Source organism: Pseudophryne corroboree, chromosome 4 (genome assembly GCF_028390025.1).
Source record: "Pseudophryne corroboree isolate aPseCor3 chromosome 4, aPseCor3.hap2, whole genome shotgun sequence".
Lineage (NCBI taxonomy): Eukaryota > Metazoa > Chordata > Amphibia > Anura > Myobatrachidae > Pseudophryne > Pseudophryne corroboree.
The window spans coordinates 327,480,201-327,501,402 of NC_086447.1; the positions used below are offsets into that span (position 1 = coordinate 327,480,201).

At 45.8% G+C, this 21,202-nt stretch overlaps 1 protein-coding gene across 1 annotated transcript in view; it reads left to right on the forward strand.

The window, feature by feature from the left end:
* The window catches only part of LOC134909482 (D-beta-hydroxybutyrate dehydrogenase, mitochondrial-like), a 37,733-nt gene that overhangs the window by 9,465 nt on the left and 7,066 nt on the right, over positions 1-21,202 (forward strand). The window contains exons 3-4 of the mRNA XM_063916404.1: positions 1,686-1,827; positions 21,020-21,172. Of these exons, the coding sequence (XP_063772474.1) occupies positions 1,686-1,827; positions 21,020-21,172 (295 nt within the window). The remainder of the gene's footprint in view (positions 1-1,685; positions 1,828-21,019; positions 21,173-21,202) is intronic.

The following is a 21,202-nucleotide window of genomic DNA, read 5'->3' on the forward strand; positions in this document are numbered from 1 at the left end:
CTTGGAGGAGGGTCATAGGGGGAGGAGCCAGTGCACACCACCTGATCCTAAAGCTTTTATTCTTGTGCCCTGTCTCCTGCGGAGCCGCTATTCCCCATGGTCCTTACGGAGTCCCAGCATCCACTACGGACTACGAGAAATAGATTTATCGGTAAGTAAAATCTTATTTTTTTTATGCTTTATTAAAAAAAATATACATTTCTATATCCATCCCATTTGCTATTCAGTGCCGGTTCCTATCTTTGTATATTCAGTTGCAGTGCAATATTGGGACTGACATTCCCTTTCTGGCAGCTGTTGTGACAGCGCGTTTATAACTATATATATATATATATATATATATCCTTAAAACCTGGAATATAAAGGCGGAGTTTGGGAAACTCTGTTCTAGCAAAAATGGGCTGCGCTGGATTCTTGGTAAGATTAGTATGTGAATTTTGTTTTTATCCGGCTAACTGAGCTTTAGACCTTTGGTCCGTGTGAGCTGAAAAGTTCTGGAACAGTGACAGAAAATGAGGCTTTATAAAAGTGCTGGTCTGATAATGATTATAAAACTTGTAAATGTGTTAACGGTGTCAAATTAACCTTTTCTTTGCTTTTCCCTTTACTTTTGTAAGTAGAATTGCTCACAAAGTTTTGTAGATTTGGTTGTTGCATAGATTTTTCCCTACAAAAATGCATTAAATAGTGCAGTCAGCGACATGGGAAAATAATGCTTATTTATTGGGTTTCTCTGCACTAACGTTAAAAGATAACTATGTTTAGGCTTACCATACTCTCCCTTTACACTTGGGACACATATGAATGACATAGTGTCTGTGGCTGACTGACTTAAATGCCTGCACTTCACCTTGCTTTAAGCAGCCACAGAATTTGTGTAATCCATGAGCGTCCTGGTTTAAAGGGATGTTATGGTAAGCCTAACTATGTACTGCTTGCGTTAGTATGCAGTAAAATCCATTTTCTCATACTTTGCTGCCAATAAATCACCTTGTTTTTTGCTGATATCTAAGCACTTGAAGCAGTGATGTTGGTCCTCTGTATGCTTCTTCTTGGCTGTTATATTGAAGTATATTCAAATGTGTTCCCAGACGGGATGTAGCCAGGATCCTTGTGGTCACCATCTCGATGATCACAATCCTGGCTGTGTAATCCAGATTTCCAAATCTCGATTAATTCCAACGGAGAGTATTAGGGTTAGGGTTAATATTAGGGGGAGGGCTAGGCTGCAGGAGGGGAGGGTTAGGGTTAATGTTAGGCTGCGGGAGGCTACAGTTAGGGTCAACGTTAGGCTGCGGGAGGGTAGGGTTAAGCTGCGGGAGGGTACAGATAGGGTTAGGCTGCGGGATGGGTTGACTAGTGTTAATATTGGATACTAGTGGGAGGGTTAGAATACTATCCAAAATTAGTTGCATTTTGACTGTCTGTTTTTCGCTGCCAGGATTTTGACCACCGGAATATCGAACCCAACCCTGTCAGACTGTTATAGAATATGTATACTTGCAGCATGTGTTGAACTTCTGTGACATCTGGACGCAGAAATCTGGTCCGATTGTCAAATGAACATATCTGTGGCCAAATTGGTTACACACAGATATATTTTGTACACAGCACAATATATTGTGGCGGCAAATTTCACCACGCGTGGTAGGACGTCTTATTTCTCCATACATATATAATTCCAGGCTAAGAAAGGAGATGGTGCCCAGGAGCTGGAAAGTTTCCATTGTAACCGCATGATGGTGCTTCAGATGAATATCTGCAGTGAGGAGGAAGTTAGCCAAGCTGTGGAGTTTGTAAGGCAGCACCTTGAGGACCCTGATAAAGGTATGAGTTACATACTCTACAGTGCTGCTGTCCAGAGTGTGCTTTGTTTACAGTCATAATTTCTCTGACGTCCTAGTGGATGCTGGGGACTCCGTCAGGACCATGGGGATATAGCGGCTCCGCAGGAGACAGGGCACAATAATAAAAGCTTTAGGATCAGGTGGTGTGCACTGGCTCCTCCCCCTATGACCCTCCTCCAAGCCTCAGTTAGATTTTTGTGCCCGACGAGAAGGGTGCAATCTAGGTGGCTCTCCTGAGCTGCTTAGAATAAAAGTTTAAGTTAGGTTTTTTATTTTCAGTGAGTCCTGCTGGCAACAGGCTCACTGCTACGAGGGACTTAGGGGAGAGAAGTAAACTCACCTGCGTGCAGGATGGATTTGCTTCTTAGGCTACTGGACACCATTAGCTCCAGAGGGAGTCGGAACACAGGTCTCACCCTGGGGTTCGTCCCGGAGCCGCGCCGCCGACCCCCCTTGCAGATGCTGAAGATTGAAGGTCCAGAAACCGGCGGCAGAAGGCTTTTCAGTCTTCATAAGGTAGTGCACAGCACTGCAGCTGTGCGCCATTGTTGTCAGCACACTTCACCAACAGTCACCAACTGTCACTGAGGGTGCAGGGCGCTGGGGGGGGCGCCCTGGGCAGCAATGTATAATACCTTTTTATGGCTAAAATACATCACATATAGCCCTTGAGGCTATATGGATGTATTTAACCCCTGCCAGATCTCACAAACTCCGGGAGAAGAGCCCGCCGAAAAGGGGGCGGGGCCTATTCTCCTCAGCACACGGCGCCATTTTCCTGCTCAGCTCTGCTGTGAGGAAGGCTCCCAGGCTCTCCCCTGCACTGCACTACAGAAACAGGGTTAAAACAGAGAGGGGGGGCACTTATTTGGCGATATGATTACATATATAAAAATGCTATAAGGGAAAACACTTGTATAAGGGGTTGTCCCTGTATAATTATAGCGTTTTTGGTGTGTGCTGGCAAACTCTCCCTCTGTCTCCCCAAAGGGCTAGTGGGGTCTTGTCCTCTGTCAGAGCATTCCCTGTGTGTGTGCGGTGTGTCGGTACGTGTGTGTCGACATGTAGGAGGACGATGTTGGTGAGGAGGCGGAGCAAATTGCCTGTATTGGTGATGTCACTCTCTAGGGAGTCGACACTGGAATGGATGGCTTATTTAGGAATTACGTGATAATGTCAACACGCTGCAAGGTCGGTTGACGACATGAGACGGCCGGCAAACAAATTAGTACCTGTCCAGGCGTCTCAGACACCGTCAGGGGCTTGTAAAAACGCCCATTTACCTCAGTCGGTCGACACAGACACGGACACTGACTCCAGTGTCGACGGTGAAGAAACAAACATATTTTCCTTTAGGGCCACACGTTTCATGTTAAGGGCAATGAAGGAGGTGTTACATATTTCTTATACAAGTACCACAAATAAGGGTATTATGTAGGGTGTGAATAAACTACTTGTAGTTTTTCCTGAATCAGAAAAATTAAATGAAGTGTGTGATGATACGTGGGTTTCCTCCGATAGAAAATTATTGGCGGTATACCCTTTCCCGCCAGAAGTTAGGGCGAGTTGGGAAACACACCTTAGGGTGAATAAGGCGCTCACACGCTTATAAAAACAAGTGGCGTTACCGTCTCCAGATACGGCAGCCCTCAAGGAGCCAGCTGATAGGAAGCTGAAAAATATCCTAAAAGTATATACACATATACTGGTGTTATACTACGACCAGCAATCGCCTCAGCCTGGATGTGCAGCGCTGAGGGGGCTTGGTCGGATTTCCTGACTGAAAATATTGATACCCTTGACAGGGACAAGATTTTATTGACTATAGAGCATTTTAAGGATGCATTTCTATATATGCGAGATGCGCAGAGGGATATTTGCATTCTGGCATCAAGAGTAAATGTGATGTCCATATCTGCCAGACGACAGTGGTCAGGTGATGCAGATTCCAGACGGCACATGGAAGTATTGCCGTATAAAGGGGCGGTCCATCGGACCTGGTGGCCATGGCAACAGCTGAAAAATCCACTTTTTGTTACCCCAAGTCACATCTCAGCAGAAAAGGACACAGTCTTTTCAGTCTCAGTCCTTTCGTCCCCATAAGGGCAGGCGGGCAAAAGGGCCAGTCATATCTGCCCAGGGGTAGAGGAAAGGGAAGAAGACTGCAGCAGGCAGCCCATTCCCAGGAACAGAAGCCCTCCACAGCTTCTGCCAAGTCCGCAGCATGACGCTGGGGCCGTACAAGCGGACTCAGGTGCGGTAGGGGGTCATCTCAAGAGTTTCAGCACGCAGTGGGCTCACTCACAAGTGGACTCCTGGATCCTACACGTAGTATCCCAGGTGTACATTGGAAATTCGAGACGTCTTCCCCTCACAAGTTCCTGAAGTCTGCTTTACCAACGTCTCCCTCCGACAGGGAGGCAGTATTGGGAACAATTCACAGGCTGTATTCCCAGCAGGTGATAATCAAAGTACCCCTTCTACAACAAGGGAAGGGGTATTATTCCACACTATATTGTGGTACTGAAGCCAGACGGCTAGGTGAGATCTGAAATATTTGAACACTTACATACAAGCGTTCAAATCAAGATGGAGTCACTCAGAGCAGTGATAGCGAACCAGGAAGAAGGGGACGATATGGTGTCACTGGATATCAGGGACGCTTACCTACATGTCCAAATTTGCCCTTCTCACCAAGGGTACCTCAGGTTCGTGGTACAGAACTGTCACTATCAGTTCAGACGCTGCCGTTTGGATTGTCCACGGCACCCCGGGTCTTTACCAAGGTAATGGCCGAAATGATGATTCTTCTTAAAAGAAATATGGACGCTTTCCTGATAAGGGCAAGGTCCAGAGAACAGTTGGAGGTCGGAGTAGCACTATCTTAAGTAGTTCTACGACAGCACGAGTGGATTCTAAATATTCCAAAATCGCAGTTTTTTCCGACGACACGTCTACTGTTCCTAGGGATGATTCTGGACACAGTCCAGAAAAGGATGTTTTCTCCCGGAGAAGAAAGCCAGGGAGTTATCCGAGCTAGTCAGGAACCTCCTAAAACCAGGAAAAGTATCAGTGCATCATTGCACAAGGATCCTGTGAAAAATGGTGGTTTCTTACAAAGCGATCCCATTCGGTAGATTTCACGCAAGAACCTTTACGTGGGATCTGCTGGAAAAATGGTCCGGATCGCATCTTCAGATGCATCAGCGGATAACCCTGTCTCCAAGGACAAGGGTGTTTCTTCTGCGGTGGCTGCAGAGTGCTCATCTATGAAAGGGCCGCAGATTCGGCATTCAGGACTGGGTCCTGGTGACCACGGATGCCAGCCTGAGTGGCTGGGGAGCAGTCACACAAGGAAAAAATTTCCAGAGAGTGTGATCGAGTCTGGAGACTTCTCTCCACATAAATATACTGGAGCTAAGGGCAATTTACAATGCTCTAAGCTTAGCAAGACCTCTGCTTCAAGGTCAGCCGGTATTGATCCAGTGGGACAACATCACGGCAGTCGCCCACGTAAACAGACAGGGCGGCACAAGAAGCAGGAGGGAAATGGCAGAAACTGCAAGGATTCTTCGCTGGGCGAAAAATCATGTGATAACACTCTCAGCAGTGTTCATTCCGGGAGTGGAAAACTGGGAAGCAGACTTCCTCAGCAGGCATGACCTCCACCCGGGAGAGTGGGGACTTCATCGGGAAGTCTTCCACATGATTGTAAACCGTTGTGAAAAACCAAAGGTGGACATGATGGCGTCCTGCCTGAACAAAAAACTAGATATTGCGCCAGGTCAAGGGACCCTCAGGCAATAGCGGTGGACGCTCTGGTAACACTGTGGATGTACCAGTCAGAGTATGTGTTCCCTCCTATGCCTCTCATACAAAAAGTACTGAGAATCATAAGAGGGAGATGAGTAAGAATGATACTCGTGGTTCCGGATTGGCCAAGAAGGACTTGGTACCCGAAACTTCAAGAGATGTTCACGGAAGACCCGTGGCCTCTACCTTTAAGAAAGGACCTGCTCCAGCAGGGGCCTTGTCTGGTCCAAGACTTACCGCGGCCGCGTTTGACGGCATGGCGGTTGAACGCCGGATCCTGAAAGGGCATTCCAGATGAAGTCATCCCTACCCTGGTCGAAGACAGGAAGGATGTAACCGCAAAACATTTTCACCGCATTTGGCGAAGATATGTTGCGTGGTGTGAGGCCAAGAAGGCCCCTACAGAGGAATTCCAACTGGGTCGTTTCCTACATTTCCTGAAAACAGGACTGTCTATGGGCCTAAAATTAGGGTCCATTAAGGTTCAAATTTCGGCCCTGTCGAATTTCTTCCAGAAAGAACTGGCTTTAGTGCCTGACGTTCAGATGTTTGTAAAAGGGGTACTGCATATACAGCCTCCTTTTGTGCCCCAGTGGCACCTTGGGATCTCAATGTTGTTTTGAGTTTCCTAAAGTCACATTGGTTTGAACCACTCACCACTGTGGACTTAAAATATCTCACATGGAAGGTGACGATGCTATTAGCCCTGGCTTCAGCCAGGCATGTGTCAGAATTGGCGGCTTTATCATATATAAAGACCTTACTTAATTTTTCATTCTGACAGGGCAGAATTGAGGACTCGTCCTCAATTTCTCCTTAAGGTGTTTTCTGTTTTTCACATGAACCAACCTATTGTGGTACCTGCGGGTACTAGGGACTTGGAGGACTCCAAGTTACTTGACGTTGTCAGGGCCCTGAAAAATATGTTTCCAGGAAGGCTGGAGTCAGAAAATCTGACTCGCTGTTTAGCCTGTATGCACCCAACAAGATGGGTGCTCCTGCTTCTAAGCAGACGATTGCTCGCTGGATTTGTAATACAATTCAGTTTACACATTCTGTGGCAGGCCTGCCACAGCCAAAATCGGTAAAAGCCCATTCCAAAAGGAAGGGGGCTCATCTTGGGCGACTGCCCGAGGGGTCTCGGCTTTACAACTTTGCCGAGCAGTTACTTGGTCAGGGGCAAACACGTTTGCTAAATTCTACAAATTTGATACCCTGGCTGAGGAGGACATGGAGTTCTCTCATTCGGTGCTGCAGGGTCATCCGCACTCTCCCGCCCGTTTGGGAGCTTTGGTATAATCCCCATGGTCCTGACGGAGTCCCCAGCATCCACTAGGACGTCAGAGAAAATAAGATTTTACTTACCGATAAATCTATTTATCGTAGTCCGTAGTGGATGCTGGGCGCCCATCCCAAGTGCGGATTGTCTGCAATACTTGTACATAGTTATTGTTACAAAAATCGGGTTATTCTTGTTGTGAGCCATCTTTTCAGAGGCTCCTTCGTTGTTATCATACTGTTAACTGGGTTCAGATCACAGGTTGTACGGTGTGATTGGTGTGGCTGGTATGAGTCTTACCCGGGATTCAATATCCTTCCTTATTATGCACGCTCGTCCGGGCACAGTATCCTAACTGAGGCTTGGAGGAGGGTCATAGGGGGAGGAGCCAGTGCACACCACCTGATCCTAAAGCTTTTATTATTGTGCCCTGTCTCCTGCGGAGCCGCTATATCCCCATGGTCCTGACGGAGTCCCCAGCATCCACTACGGACTACGAGAAATAGATTTATCGGTAAGTAAAATCTTATTATTACCCTGATAACCACACAGCTTTAATGTAGCAATCTACAGAATACTGACGAGACACATAGTCATTTTGAGTAATCCTAAAAGATCAGCTGTGAGGATTTGCATAGGAACTTTACCTGTTATGTTTATGTGCACAAATAGAAATTACATTAATGATAACATCAACATTGCAACCAACATTGTGATTCCCTCTGTCTTCCTGCAATTAACACTAGTTTTATAATTGCAGTCAGGGATGGATTGGGAACTAAATGGGGCCCTGGAAAGAAATCTAGATGTTGCCTCACGTGAGCAGCACCAAATCAGCTGTAGGCAAAACCAACACCAAAGTAGTTGGGATTAGTATACCACTACACCTGTGTGGAAGCTGTTGGTTGCAATGTGCTTGGTAGGCTAGTGACCACAACACTCAGAGACCTTTAAGCTGCTGTGTCAAACCCCAAACCTCCACAATCCAGTACACCCACACTCCCACTGACACTGAATACAGACCCCAAAACCTCCATCAAATAGCTGAGTGGCAAAGTAGGTATAATATGATAAACGGTGATGATCCTGTCCTGCGGGCAGAAATCTTTGCAGGGTTGTGGCTGCTCACTGTAAAAAAGCTAAGCTTGAGGTCCTCGCTGCTGGCGATCTCTCAGGCACCCTTGAAAAATGTAGTTAGTGAAGGAAACTGAACTCACCAGTTAGCAGCAGAGGCGGCTCTGGGTTTCATGGAGCCCTGTGCTGAAAAAATAAAAAGGGGGTACCATAACACACATTTCCATCTACATAATCCATTGTAAAGTTTATGTTAAGTTGGGGATGTGGTGTGATAGATAGCTGTCATAATACATATATTTTTATTACTTTTGTTTAGATGATGTATTGGTATTTTCTCTCTAAACACCCATTCTTATTCCTTCATATACTGGTATACTGGGCGGGATGTACTAAGCGGAAAATGCGGTAAACTCCCTGTTTACCGCATTTTCCTGATGTACTAACCCCCGGCCGGCAGGACAGCGCCGCGGCGGGGTACGCCAGCGTACGTCCATAGAAGCCTATGGGCTTCTCTCCGGCGCTGTGTGAGTGATCCGATAGGATCCCTCCCAGCATGCCCTGCGGCCGCCCCCGTCACCCCGCGCATGCGCAGACTGACTCCTGGGGCCGAATACCGGAAGTCAGGCTGCCGCTGCGCATCGCGGAGGACAGCTCTTATCGGAAGAGCTGTCCTCCGCAATACTGATCGCATATGTTAGGACATATGCGATCAGCATCGTGGCGCAGGGCGGCGATGGGCGGCGATGTACATTAGTACATCCCGCCCACTATCTTTATTTTATTATGCTATTTACAACCAATCAGCCCAGCTATACCCTACTCTCCCTCCCCCACGAATATACTGTTCTGCGCCCACCGCTCATTAACAGTGTAGGCATGAAGATTTTATCAAGGACCAGTCTCCTGATGAGAGCTGTCCATTGTGGTATGGAGGCTTCCAGGTTTGTGTCCCGGGCGTCAGCTGCACATGCGTTGTATGGATCCTTCTCAGGCCAGGGTATGATAAGAAGCTCATAGGCTTCTGCTGGATAATGCATCTAAAAATGGCATTACCCATGGCATCCAAGCTCTAGACTGCATCACATTCCGGAGCTTGGAGCATACGCGAAAAGCTTCCAAACCTCTGAAAAATGCTTTTTCTTAGATTTGCCCGTAAAAAAACTTTCATGCATCCCACCCCCTCCCCCTCCCAACAAGTAAGTAATTTACCATATTCTACTTCACCAAGTGCTCATCAGCCCTACCACTTTACCCGTGTATGGTATTGTGCTGCTTCACCCCAGTAGTTTACTCTAGAGATGAGCGCCTGAAATTTTTCGGGTTTTGTGTTTTGGTTTTGGGTTCGGTTCCGCGGCCGTGTTTTGGGTTCGAACGCGTTTTGGCAAAACCTCACCGAATTATTTTTGTCGGATTCGGGTGTGTTTTGGATTCGGGTGTTTTTTTCCAAAAACACTAAAAAACAGCTTAAATCATAGAATTTGGGGGTCATTTTGATCCCAAAGTATTATTAACCTCAAAAACCATAATTTACACTCATTTTCAGTCTATTCTGAATACCTCACACCTCACAATATTATTTTTAGTCCTAAAATTTGCACCGAGGTCGCTGTGTGAGTAAGATAAGCGACCCTAGTGGCCGACACAAACACCGGGCCCATCTAGGAGTGGCACTGCAGTGTCACGCAGGATGTCCCTTCCAAAAAACCCTCCCCAAACAGCACATGACGCAAAGAAAAAAAGAGGCGCAATGAGGTAGCTGTGTGAGTAAGATTAGCGACCCTAGTGGCCGACACAAACACCGGGCCCATCTAGGAGTGGCACTGCAGTGTCACGCAGGATGTCCCTTCCAAAAAACCCTCCCCAAACAGCACATGACGCAAAGAAAAAAAGAGGCGCAATGAGGTAGCTGACTGTGTGAGTAAGATTAGCGACCCTAGTGGCCGACACAAACACCGGGCCCATTTAGGAGTGGCACTGCAGTGTCACGCAGGATGTCCCTTCCAAAAAACCCTCCCCAATCAGCACATGATGCAAAGAAAAAGAAAAGAAAAAAGAGGTGCAAGATGGAATTATCCTTGGGCCCTCCCACCCACCCTTATGTTGTATAAACAGGACATGCACACTTTAACCAACCCATCATTTCAGTGACAGGGTCTGCCACACGACTGTGACTGATATGACGGGTTGGTTTGGACCCCCCCCAAAAAAGAAGCAATTAATCTCTCCTTGCACAAACTGGCTCTACAGAGGCAAGATGTCCACCTCATCTTCACCCTCCGATATATCACCGTGTACATCCCCCTCCTCACAGATTATCAATTCGTCCCCACTGGAATCCACCATCTCAGCTCCCTGTGTACTTTGTGGAGGCAATTGCTGCTGGTCAATGTCTCCGCGGAGGAATTGATTATAATTCATTTTAATGAACATCATCTTCTCCACATTTTCTGGATGTAACCTCGTACGCCGATTGCTGACAAGGTGAGCGGCGGCACTAAACACTCTTTCGGAGTACACACTTGTGGGAGGGCAACTTAGGTAGAATAAAGCCAGTTTGTGCAAGGGCCTCCAAATTGCCTCTTTTTCCTGCCAGTATAAGTACGGACTGTGTGACGTGCCTACTTGGATGCGGTCACTCATATAATCCTCCACCATTCTATCAATGTTGAGAGAATCATATGCAGTGACAGTAGACGACATGTCCGTAATCGTTGTCAGGTCCTTCAGTCCGGACCAGATGTCAGCATCAGCAGTCGCTCCAGACTGCCCTGCATCACCGCCAGCGGGTGGGCTCGGAATTCTGAGCCTTTTCCTCGCACCCCCAGTTGCGGGAGAATGTGAAGGAGGAGATGTTGACAGGTCGCGTTCCGCTTGACTTGACAATTTTGTCACCAGCAGGTCTTTCAACCCCAGCAGACCTGTGTCTGCCGGAAAGAGAGATCCAAGGTAGGCTTTAAATCTAGGATCGAGCACGGTGGCCAAAATGTAGTGCTCTGATTTCAACAGATTGACCACCCGTGAATCCTTGTTAAGCGAATTAAGGGCTGCATCCACAAGTCCCACATGCCTAGCGGAATCGCTCCCTTTTAGCTCCTTCTTCAATGCCTCCAGCTTCTTCTGCAAAAGCCTGATGAGGGGAATGACCTGACTCAGGCTGGCAGTGTCTGAACTGACTTCACGTGTGGCAAGTTCAAAGGGCATCAGAACCTTGCACAACGTTGAAATCATTCTCCACTGCACTTGAGACAGGTGCATTCCATCTCCTATATCGTGCTCAATTGTATAGGCTTGAATGGCCTTTTGCTGCTCCTCCAACCTCTGAAGCATATAGAGGGTTGAATTCCACCTCGTTACCACTTCTTGCTTCAGATGATGGCAGGGCAGGTTCAGTAGTTTTTGGTGGTGCTCCAGTCTTCTGTACGTGGTGCCTGTACGCCGAAAGTGTCCCGCAATTTTTCTGGCCACCGACAGCATCTCTTGCACGCCCCTGTCGTTTTTTAAAAAATTCTGCACCACCAAATTCAAGGTATGTGCAAAACATGGGACGTGCTGGAATTTGCCCATATTTAATGCACACACAATATTGCTGGCGTTGTCCGATGCCACAAATCCACAGGAGAGTCCAATTGGGGTAAGCCATTCCGCGATGATCTTCCTCAGTTGCCGTAAGAGGTTTTCAGCTGTGTGCGTATTCTGGAAAGCGGTGATACAAAGCGTAGCCTGCCTAGGAAAGAGTTGGCGTTTGCGAGATGCTGCTACTGGTGCCGCCGCTGCTGTTCTTGCGGCGGGAGTCCATACATCTACCCAGTGGGCTGTCACAGTCATATAGTCCTGACCCTGCCCTGCTCCACTTGTCCACATGTCCGTGGTTAAGTGGACATTGGGTACAACTGCATTTTTTAGGAGACTGGTGAGTCTTTTTCTGACGTCCGTGTACATTCTCGGTATCGCCTGCCTAGAGAAGTGGAACCTAGATGGTATTTGGTAACGGGGGCACACTGCCTCAATAAATTGTCTAGTTCCCTGTGAACTAACGGCGGATACCGGACGCACGTCTAACACCAACATAGTTGTCAAGGACTCAGTTATCCGCTTTGCAGTAGGATGACTGCTGTGATATTTCATCTTCCTCGCAAAGGACTGTTGAACAGTCAATTGCTTACTGGAAGTAGTACAAGTGGGCTTACGACTTCCCCTCTGGGATGACCATCGACTCCCAGCGGCAACAACAGCAGCGCCAGCAGCAGTAGGCGTTACACGCAAGGATGCATCGGAGGAATCCCAGGCAGGAGAGGACTCGTCAGACTTGCCAGTGACATGGCCTGCAGGACTATTGGCATTCCTGGGGAAGGAGGAAATTGACACTGAGGGAGTTGGTGGGGTGGTTTGCGTGAGCTTGGTTACAAGAGGAAGGGATTTACTGGTCAGTGGACTGCTTCCGCTGTCACCCAAAGTTTTTGAACTTGTCACTGACTTATTATGAATGCGCTGCAGGTGACGTATAAGGGAGGATGTTCCGAGGTGGTTAACGTCCTTACCCCTACTTATTACAGCTTGACAAAGGGAACACACGGCTTGACACCTGTTGTCCGCATTTCTGGTGAAATACCTCCACACCGAAGAGCTGATTTTTTTGGTATTTTCACCTGGCATGTCAACGGCCATATTCCTCCCACGGACAACAGGTGTCTCCCCGGGTGCCTGACTTAAACAAACCACCTCACCATCAGAATCCTCCTGGTCAATTTCCTCCCCAGCGCCAGCAACACCCATATCCTCCTCATCCTGGTGTACTTCAACACTGACATCTTCAATCTGACTATCAGGAACTGGACTGCGGGTGCTCCTTCCAGCACTTGCAGGGGGCGTGCAAATGGTGGAAGGCGCATGCTCTTCACGTCCAGTGTTGGGAAGGTCAGGCATCGCAACCGACACAATTGGACTCTCCTTGTGGATTTGGGATTTCAAAGAACGCACAGTTCTTTGCGGTGCTTTTGCCAGCTTGAGTCTTTTCAGTTTTCTAGCGAGAGGCTGAGTGCTTCCATCCTCATGTGAAGCTGAACCACTAGCCATGAACATAGGCCAGGGCCTCAGCCGTTCCTTGCCACTCCGTGTGGTAAATGGCATATTGGCAAGTTTACGCTTCTCCTCCGACAATTTTATTTTAGGTTTTGGAGTCCTTTTTTTACTGATATTTGGTGTTTTGGTTTTGACATGCTCTGTACTATGCCATTGGGCATCGGCCTTGGCAGACGACGTTGCTGGCATTTCATCGTCTCGGCCATGACTAGTGGCAGCAGCTTCAGCACGAGGTGGAAGTGGATCTTGATCTTTCCCTAATTTTGGAACCTCAACATTTTTGTTCTCCATATTTTAATAGGCACAACTAAAAGGCACCTCAGGTAAACAATGCAGATGGATGGATTGGATACTAGTATACAATTTTGGACGGGCTGCCGAGTGCCGACACAGAGGTAGCCACAGCCGTGAACTACCGCACTGTACTGTGTCTGCTGCTAATATATAGACTGGTTGATAAAGAGATAGTATACTCGTAACTAGTATGTATGTATAAAGAAAGAAAAAAAAACCACGGTTAGGTCACTGGTATATACAATTATGGACGGGCTGCCGAGTGCCGACACAGAGGTAGCCACAGCCGTGAACTACCGCACTGTACTGTGTCTGCTGCTAATATATAGACTGGTTGATAAAGAGATAGTATACTCGTAACTAGTATGTATGTATAAAGAAAGAAAAAAAAACCACGGTTAGGTCACTGGTATATACAATTATGGACGGGCTGCCGAGTGCCGACACAGAGGTAGCCACAGCCGTGAACTACCGCACTGTACTGTGTCTGCTGCTAATATATAGACTGGTTGATAAAGAGATAGTATACTCGTAACTAGTATGTATGTATAAAGAAAGAAAAAAAAACCACGGTTAGGTCACTGGTATATACAATTATGGACGGGCTGCGGAGTGCCGACACAGAGGTAGCCACAGCCGTGAACTACCGCACTGTACTGTGTCTGCTGCTAATATATAGACTGGTTGATAAAGAGATAGTATACTCGTAACTAGTATGTATGTATAAAGAAAGAAAAAAAAACCACGGTTAGGTGGTATATACAATTATGGACGGGCTGCCGAGTGCCGACACAGAGGTAGCCACAGCCGTGAACTACCGCACTGTACTGTGTCTGCTGCTAATATATAGACTGGTTGATAAAGAGATAGTATACTCGTAACTAGTATGTATGTATAAAGAAAGAAAAAAAAACCACGGTTAGGTCACTGGTATATACAATTATGGACGGGCTGCCGAGTGCCGACACAGAGGTAGCCACAGCCGTGAACTACCGCACTGTACACTGGTTGATAAAGAGATAGTAGTATACTCGTAACAACTAGTATGACGACGGTATAAAGAATGAAAAAAAAACCACGGTTAGGTGGTATATAATACAATTATGGTTGGACGGACTGCCTGCCGAGTGCCGACACAGAGGTAGCCACAGCCGTGAACTACCGCACTGTACACTGGTTGATAAAGAGATAGTAGTATACTCGTAACAACTAGTATGACGACGGTATAAAGAATGAAAAAAAAAACACGGTTAGGTGGTATATAATACAATTATGGTTGGACGGACTGCCTGCCGAGTGCCGACACAGAGGTAGCCACAGCCGTGAACTACCGCACTGTACACTGGTTGATAAAGAGATAGTAGTATACTCGTAACAACTAGTATGACGACGGTATAAAGAACGAAAAAAAAACCACGGTTAGGTGGTATATATTATAATACAATTATGGATGGACGGACTGCCTGCCGAGTTCCGACACAGAGGTAGCCACAGCCGTGAACTACCGCACTGTACACTGGTTGATAAAGAGATAGTAGTATACTCGTAACAACTAGTATGACGACGGTATAAAGAACGAAAAAAAAACCACGGTTAGGTGGTATATATTATAATACAATTATGGATGGACGGACTGCCTGCCGAGTTCCGACACAGAGGTAGCCACAGCCGTGAACTACCGCACTGTACACTGGTTGATAAAGAGATAGTAGTATACTCGTAACAACTAGTATGACTATGACGACGGTATAAAGAAAGAAAAAAAAAACCACGGTTAGGTGGTATATAATACAATTATGGATGGACGGACTGCCTGCCGAGTGCCGACACAGAGGTAGCCACAGCCGTGAACTACCGCACTGTACTGTGTCTGCTGCTAATATAGACTGGTTGATAAAGAGATAGTATACAATACTACTAATATACTGGTGGTCAGGCACTGGTCACCACTAGTCACACTGGCAGTGGCACTCCTGCAGCAAAAGTGTGCACTGTTTAATTTTAATATAATATTATTTATCATGTACTCCTGGCTCCTGCTATAACAACCTGCAGTGCTCCCCAGTCTCCCCCACAATTATAAGCTTTATATACAATACATTGATGTGCAGCACACTGGGCTGAGCAGTGCACACAGACTGAGTCACTGTGTGACTGTGTATCGTTTTTTTCAGGCAGAGAACGGATATATTAAATAAAACAAACAACTGCACTGTCTCTGGTGGTCACTGGTCACTGTGGTCGTCAGTCACTAAACTCTGTCTGCACTCTGCACTCTCTTCTAATCTACAGTATCACAGCAATCTCTCTCTCTCTCTCTCTTCTAAATCTAATCTAAATGGAGAGGACGCCAGCCACGTCCTCTCCCTATCAATCTCAATGCACGTGTGAAAATGGCGGCGACGCGCGGCTCCTTATATAGAATCCGAGTCTCGCGAGAAGAATCCGACAGCGTCATGATGACGTTCGGGCGCGCTCGGGTTAACCGAGCAAGGCGGGAAGATCCGAGTCGCTCGGACCCGTGAAAAAAAAAGTGAAATTCGTGCGGGTTCGGATTCAAAGAAACCGAACCCGCTCATCTCTAGTTTACTCACCTTAGATGGCATTCTTATTCTTTCTCTTGGCTCTTCTGAGAGGTAGCATTGTGCAGTCTTCACGGAGGGGCAGATGTATTAATCTGGAGAAGGCATAAGGAAGTGATAAACCAGTGATATGTGCAAGGTGATAAACGCACCAGCCAATCAGATCCTAACTGTTAATTTACATATTGGAGGTGATTGGCTGGTGCCTTTATTACCTTGCACATATCACTGGTTTATCACTTTCTTATGCCTTCTCCAGGTTAATACATCTGCCCCTCTGTACAGGTGCTGCAGATCAAGAGACACCAAGCACTTTTTAGTAATCCGGATGCTTAGACGAAATGTTACCAGGACAATAGACCCCATGGGGTCCTGTTCTGGTCTGGCACTGAGGAACGGTTCCCTCTGTTGCTAACCCTGCCTATTAGCGGCCTCGTCTGGTGGCAACACAAATCAATAACTCCCGGTGTCTCCCTGCCCCAGGACCTTGATGCTTCCCCTTACTGAGGTGTCTGCTTACAGCTCCAGCTGTGAGGACGTGGACTTGCAGACTGATGTATTCTCCGTCTGACTTGCAGTGTGGGTGCTATGAACAAGCTGTGTTCACTGCACAGTGCAGAGTGTTTGGACAATGACTTGAACCCTGATGTTGCACTACTTGGAGCATGGCCACATCTAAGGAAAAAAAAATTACCCCGCCTACAGGTGGCCCCACAGGCAGGTCGACCCACAGGGAATCTGCCCAATAGATTCTATTGCCAATCCCCAACTGATTGCAATGGGATTCCAGATATTTGATATTTACCTTAAGGACCTATATGTGATCGAAAAAGCCATGAAAATGAACTCCTGTTTTATAAGCGTTTCTCATGTAGTTCTGTTTCCTAGGTGATTTTCGTGCATTTCCTGTTTCTCATTACAATCCATTGCACTGGTAGCGTGTGCTTACACGTGAATGCCTTCTGCATTTTAAAATCTGAAACACAACATTTCAAATGTAGAGAACATTGATGTGAACCATCAGTGACTAATTGTTCAGTTTTCAGTGCTTTATTAACTAAAAGATGTGAATGAGCCCATATACTCTCCTCAGAGGCAGAACTCTGGGAGGCAACGGAGTCATCTGCCGCCGGGCTCCTGCTCTGAAGGGGGGCACCTCTCCTCCCATTCTGTGACACCATTGAATTAAATTAATTGATAGCTGCCACTGTCTTTTCAGTGGCCGACTTCCTCACTGGTCCCTGCACCTTACAAATCACACCCTCTTTATTATACCGAATATACACATTTTACAAGTGTCACACCCAGTATTAGAAACCACAACCTATTTACACTGGAAGCAGACACCTTACTGATGAAGCTGTTTGCTCCTGTATAGGAAATATGAGAATTTTAACTATATGAAGATACTTCTCTGACAATTACATGTAACTTCATATAGTTAGAATTCTCATGCTTCCTCTACAGGAGCAAATAACTCCATCAGTTTAGTGTCTGCTGTTAGTGTAACAGGTCATGGCTTCTAATCCTGGGTATGACTGCTAAGAAATGTGTGATTTAAAATAAATGACAATTAAATGTATAAATACACTATATACATTTTTTTCAGAACACTCCACACACACACACACACACACACACACACACACACACACACACACACACACACACACACACGTGTGTACATATATATACGCACATCTACATTCATATATTTATCTTAATATAGTAAATAGGAGGGCACCAATATTTATCTTGCCTCCGGGCGACTGGGATGAACTTACGCCACTGACTCTCCTTGTTAATGAAAGGATGGAAAATGAAATTGCACTTGCTAAATATTGCTACCTGTAAGTTTAATTTTGCACTGGAACATTACAACCTTTATTAAATCTAACACTTAAGGCTTTTTTTTAGTAAACCAAACGCAGGCTTTTTTGCAGATTTATCTGAAGAAATAAAAACCATCTCCATATGTAGTAAAGAGCCTCTCTTTTCCCTGACAGATTCCTGTAGCCCCCATAGGTAGCAATAAGACTATGCAGGTACAATATTTTTATAAAGTAGCAAAGCAAATACTTTATGCAAAATATAATGCTATTTTTGGATGGTGTTATCTGCTGGCACTGGAGAAAAGCACAGAAAAGAACATTTTCTTAATGCTTTCTCCAACAGGCCACAGTGCTGTTGCCTTGCATGTCTATGCGCATGTGCTGGCCACAGACCTAACATTATTTTGCCGTCTTTCACATTTCAAAGACTGAAATGGGCCGCCTCCTCTTTCTCTAATAAGTCTAGCTGTTCGTAGGCCCAAAACCATAACTGTAGCAATGCTGTGATGTCATTGGTGTTGCTTGTTTCTCAGTTATATATAGCAGCCAAGTGTTTGGTGTTTCAACACAGTGTATCTGACCTCTTTCTACTCATGATCGTGTTATCTTATTCTAGTACCCCTCCGCCAGCTGCTGCATGTCTGCCATTGAATTAGGGCATTTTACTGGGGAGATGGATAAGCAGAGCGCAGAGGAGGGAGGAGGAGGAACAGCAGCTAATGTTCAAACATAAAGGCAACATGTCCATTTTTCTAGTATTGCTGGGTTGTTTAGAAAATTGATACAGTACAGTAGATTACTAGGAGGCTTTCTACTACACCCACAATAGTCACATAAACTGAGCATTATGTGATAGAAATAGTGAATCATAAATATGTACAGTATATTGTAGGGCATTGTCTACAGAAATACCAGCTCATCAATAATGCAAATATATAGTACCTGACTATAAACCAGATAAAATCAATATTTATAAAGTACAGTTCAACAGATAATAAAGTTCAAAAACATAAAACAAATGTATTTGTTATATAAATTCACAATAATTCATCAGTGTCTTTAATCTATTTTTGTGCAACTGTTGGCAGATATTCACATTAGTGTCAATTTATTTCAGTCATAAAAACAGTTAAGACAGCGTCTTTGTAAAATGTTGTTTTAAAATCTTTTCCTTCACCACAAGGCTGGTATAAAATTAAAATCGCACCGTTCCTGGCTCCTAGCAAGGAGCAAAGGAGTGAGTGAATTATGGGAGGTTCTGGTCTCCTTCATACCCCCCCCCCCCCCCACTCCAAGCTTATCACCAGCGCCAACCACGATCGACTAATCAGCATGCAGGTAAATCAGCCAAGTCACGCCGCCAGCGCGTTTTGAGTTGCTCTCAACTCTTCCCCAAGGCAGTAATATACTGCCTTGAGGAAGAGTTGAGAGCAACTCGAAACGCGTTGGTCAACTTACCTGCATCCTGATTAGTCGGTCGTGGTTGGCTCTGGTGATAAGCCTGGAGGGGGGGGGGGGGGAGTAAGGAAACCGAAACCTACCATAATTCACTCACTCCTTTGCTCCTTGCCAGGACCAAGCATGCTACGATTTTAATTTTACACCAGCCTTGTGGTGGAGGAAAGATTTTAAAACAACTTTTACAAAGAAGCTGTCTTAACTGTTTTTATGACTGAAATAAATTGACACTAGTGTGAATTGTATTACACTATTTTTTGATATTTTTCTCTTTATGTATTCTGCACTGAATTGCTGCAAGCAACTGCATCGTATTTGATACTGAAGGAGCTTGTCAAGTGAAGTGGATTAAGGACATTGTTGCTTTATGGACTTTGACTTTGTTGCAGTGTGAAAGGTGACACTATTTATGTGTGGTTACATTAGGAAGGTGGTAGCGCCAGAGGTATTTCTTAATTTCATATTATCATATTATTTCTCTGGTTGGGTTAAACATAGTGATACCTAGGCAGCTCTGATACACAATGCGCCTGTGTCTTCTCTATATTTTTTACCTTTTAACTATGGTCTGCTGTTCATGGGCCAGTGTTTTGTGCTAGTAACCCTGGCTAAAACATGCCAGCCAGCCCCAGAAAGTCAGTACAGGTTGAGTCTCCCATATCCATATATTCCGAAATACGGAATATTCCGAAATACGGACTTTTTTGAGTGAGAGTGAGATAGTGAAACCTTTGTTTTTTGATGGCTCAATGTACACAAACTTTGTTTAATACACAAAATTATTAATAATATCGTATTAAATTACCGTATTTTTCGGACCATAAGACGCACTTTTTCTCCCCAAAAATCTGGGGGGAAAAGTATGTGCGTCTTATGGAGCGAATAAGACGTTTGCGGGTAGCGGGTAGTGGCGGCGGCCGGCGGGTAGCAGAGGCTGGCGGGTAGTGGCGGGTCCTGGATGCTACTGCTGTGCCGTAATCAGCAGAGCGTCATGTAACTCCCCCGCTCCCTCATACCTCCTCCCTCCTGTCAGGTAGCGGCGGCCGGCGGGTAGCGGCGGGTCCTGGATGCTGCTGCTGCTTCTGTGCCGTCATAAGCAGAGCGGCCACATCTCAGAAGCAGAGCCGGCGTCAGGTGACTCCCCCACTTGCCCCCACCTCCTCCCTACCTCCTCCCTTCTCAGGAGACGCAGGGAACCACTGGTACTGTCAGTGTGTGTGTGTGTGTGCTGGCTCTGATGTGTGTGTGTCTGTGTGTTCTGGCTCTGACAGAAGGCTGCACTGTATTGAGTCTGAGAAATCACAGAAATATCTCTTAGAAGTCAGAATATTTTTTTTTCCAGTTTTCCTACTCTAAAAACTAGGTGCGTCTTATGGTCCGGTGCGTCTAATGGTCCGAAAAATACGGTACCTTCAGGCTGTGTATATAAGGTGTATAGTTAACATAAATGAATTGTGTGTATGTACACACACTTTGTTTAATGCACAAAGTTATAAAAAAGATTGGCTAAAATTATCTTCAGGCTGTTTGTATAAGGTGCATATGATACATAAATGCATTCTGTGCTTAGATTTAGGTCCCATCACCATGATATCTCATTATGGTATCTAATTATTCCAAAATACGGAAAAATCCCATATCCAAAATACCTCTGGTCCCAAGCATTTTGGATAAGGGATACTCAACCTGTATCAGTATCTGGCAGGAAACCTAGTCGTCCCTACAGCTCATGGAGTGCTATGTGTTATGGTTTTGCAGGTTTGTGGGGTTTGGTGAATAATGCTGGCATCTCTACATTTGGAGAAGTGGAATTTACAAGTCTGGACTCCTATAAAGAAATAGTAGATGTGAATTTGTGGGGAACTATAAGAGTGACAAAAGCATTCTTGCCACTAGTACGTCGCAGTAAAGGTAAGTGGAATTAGGTTTTATTATTCACCT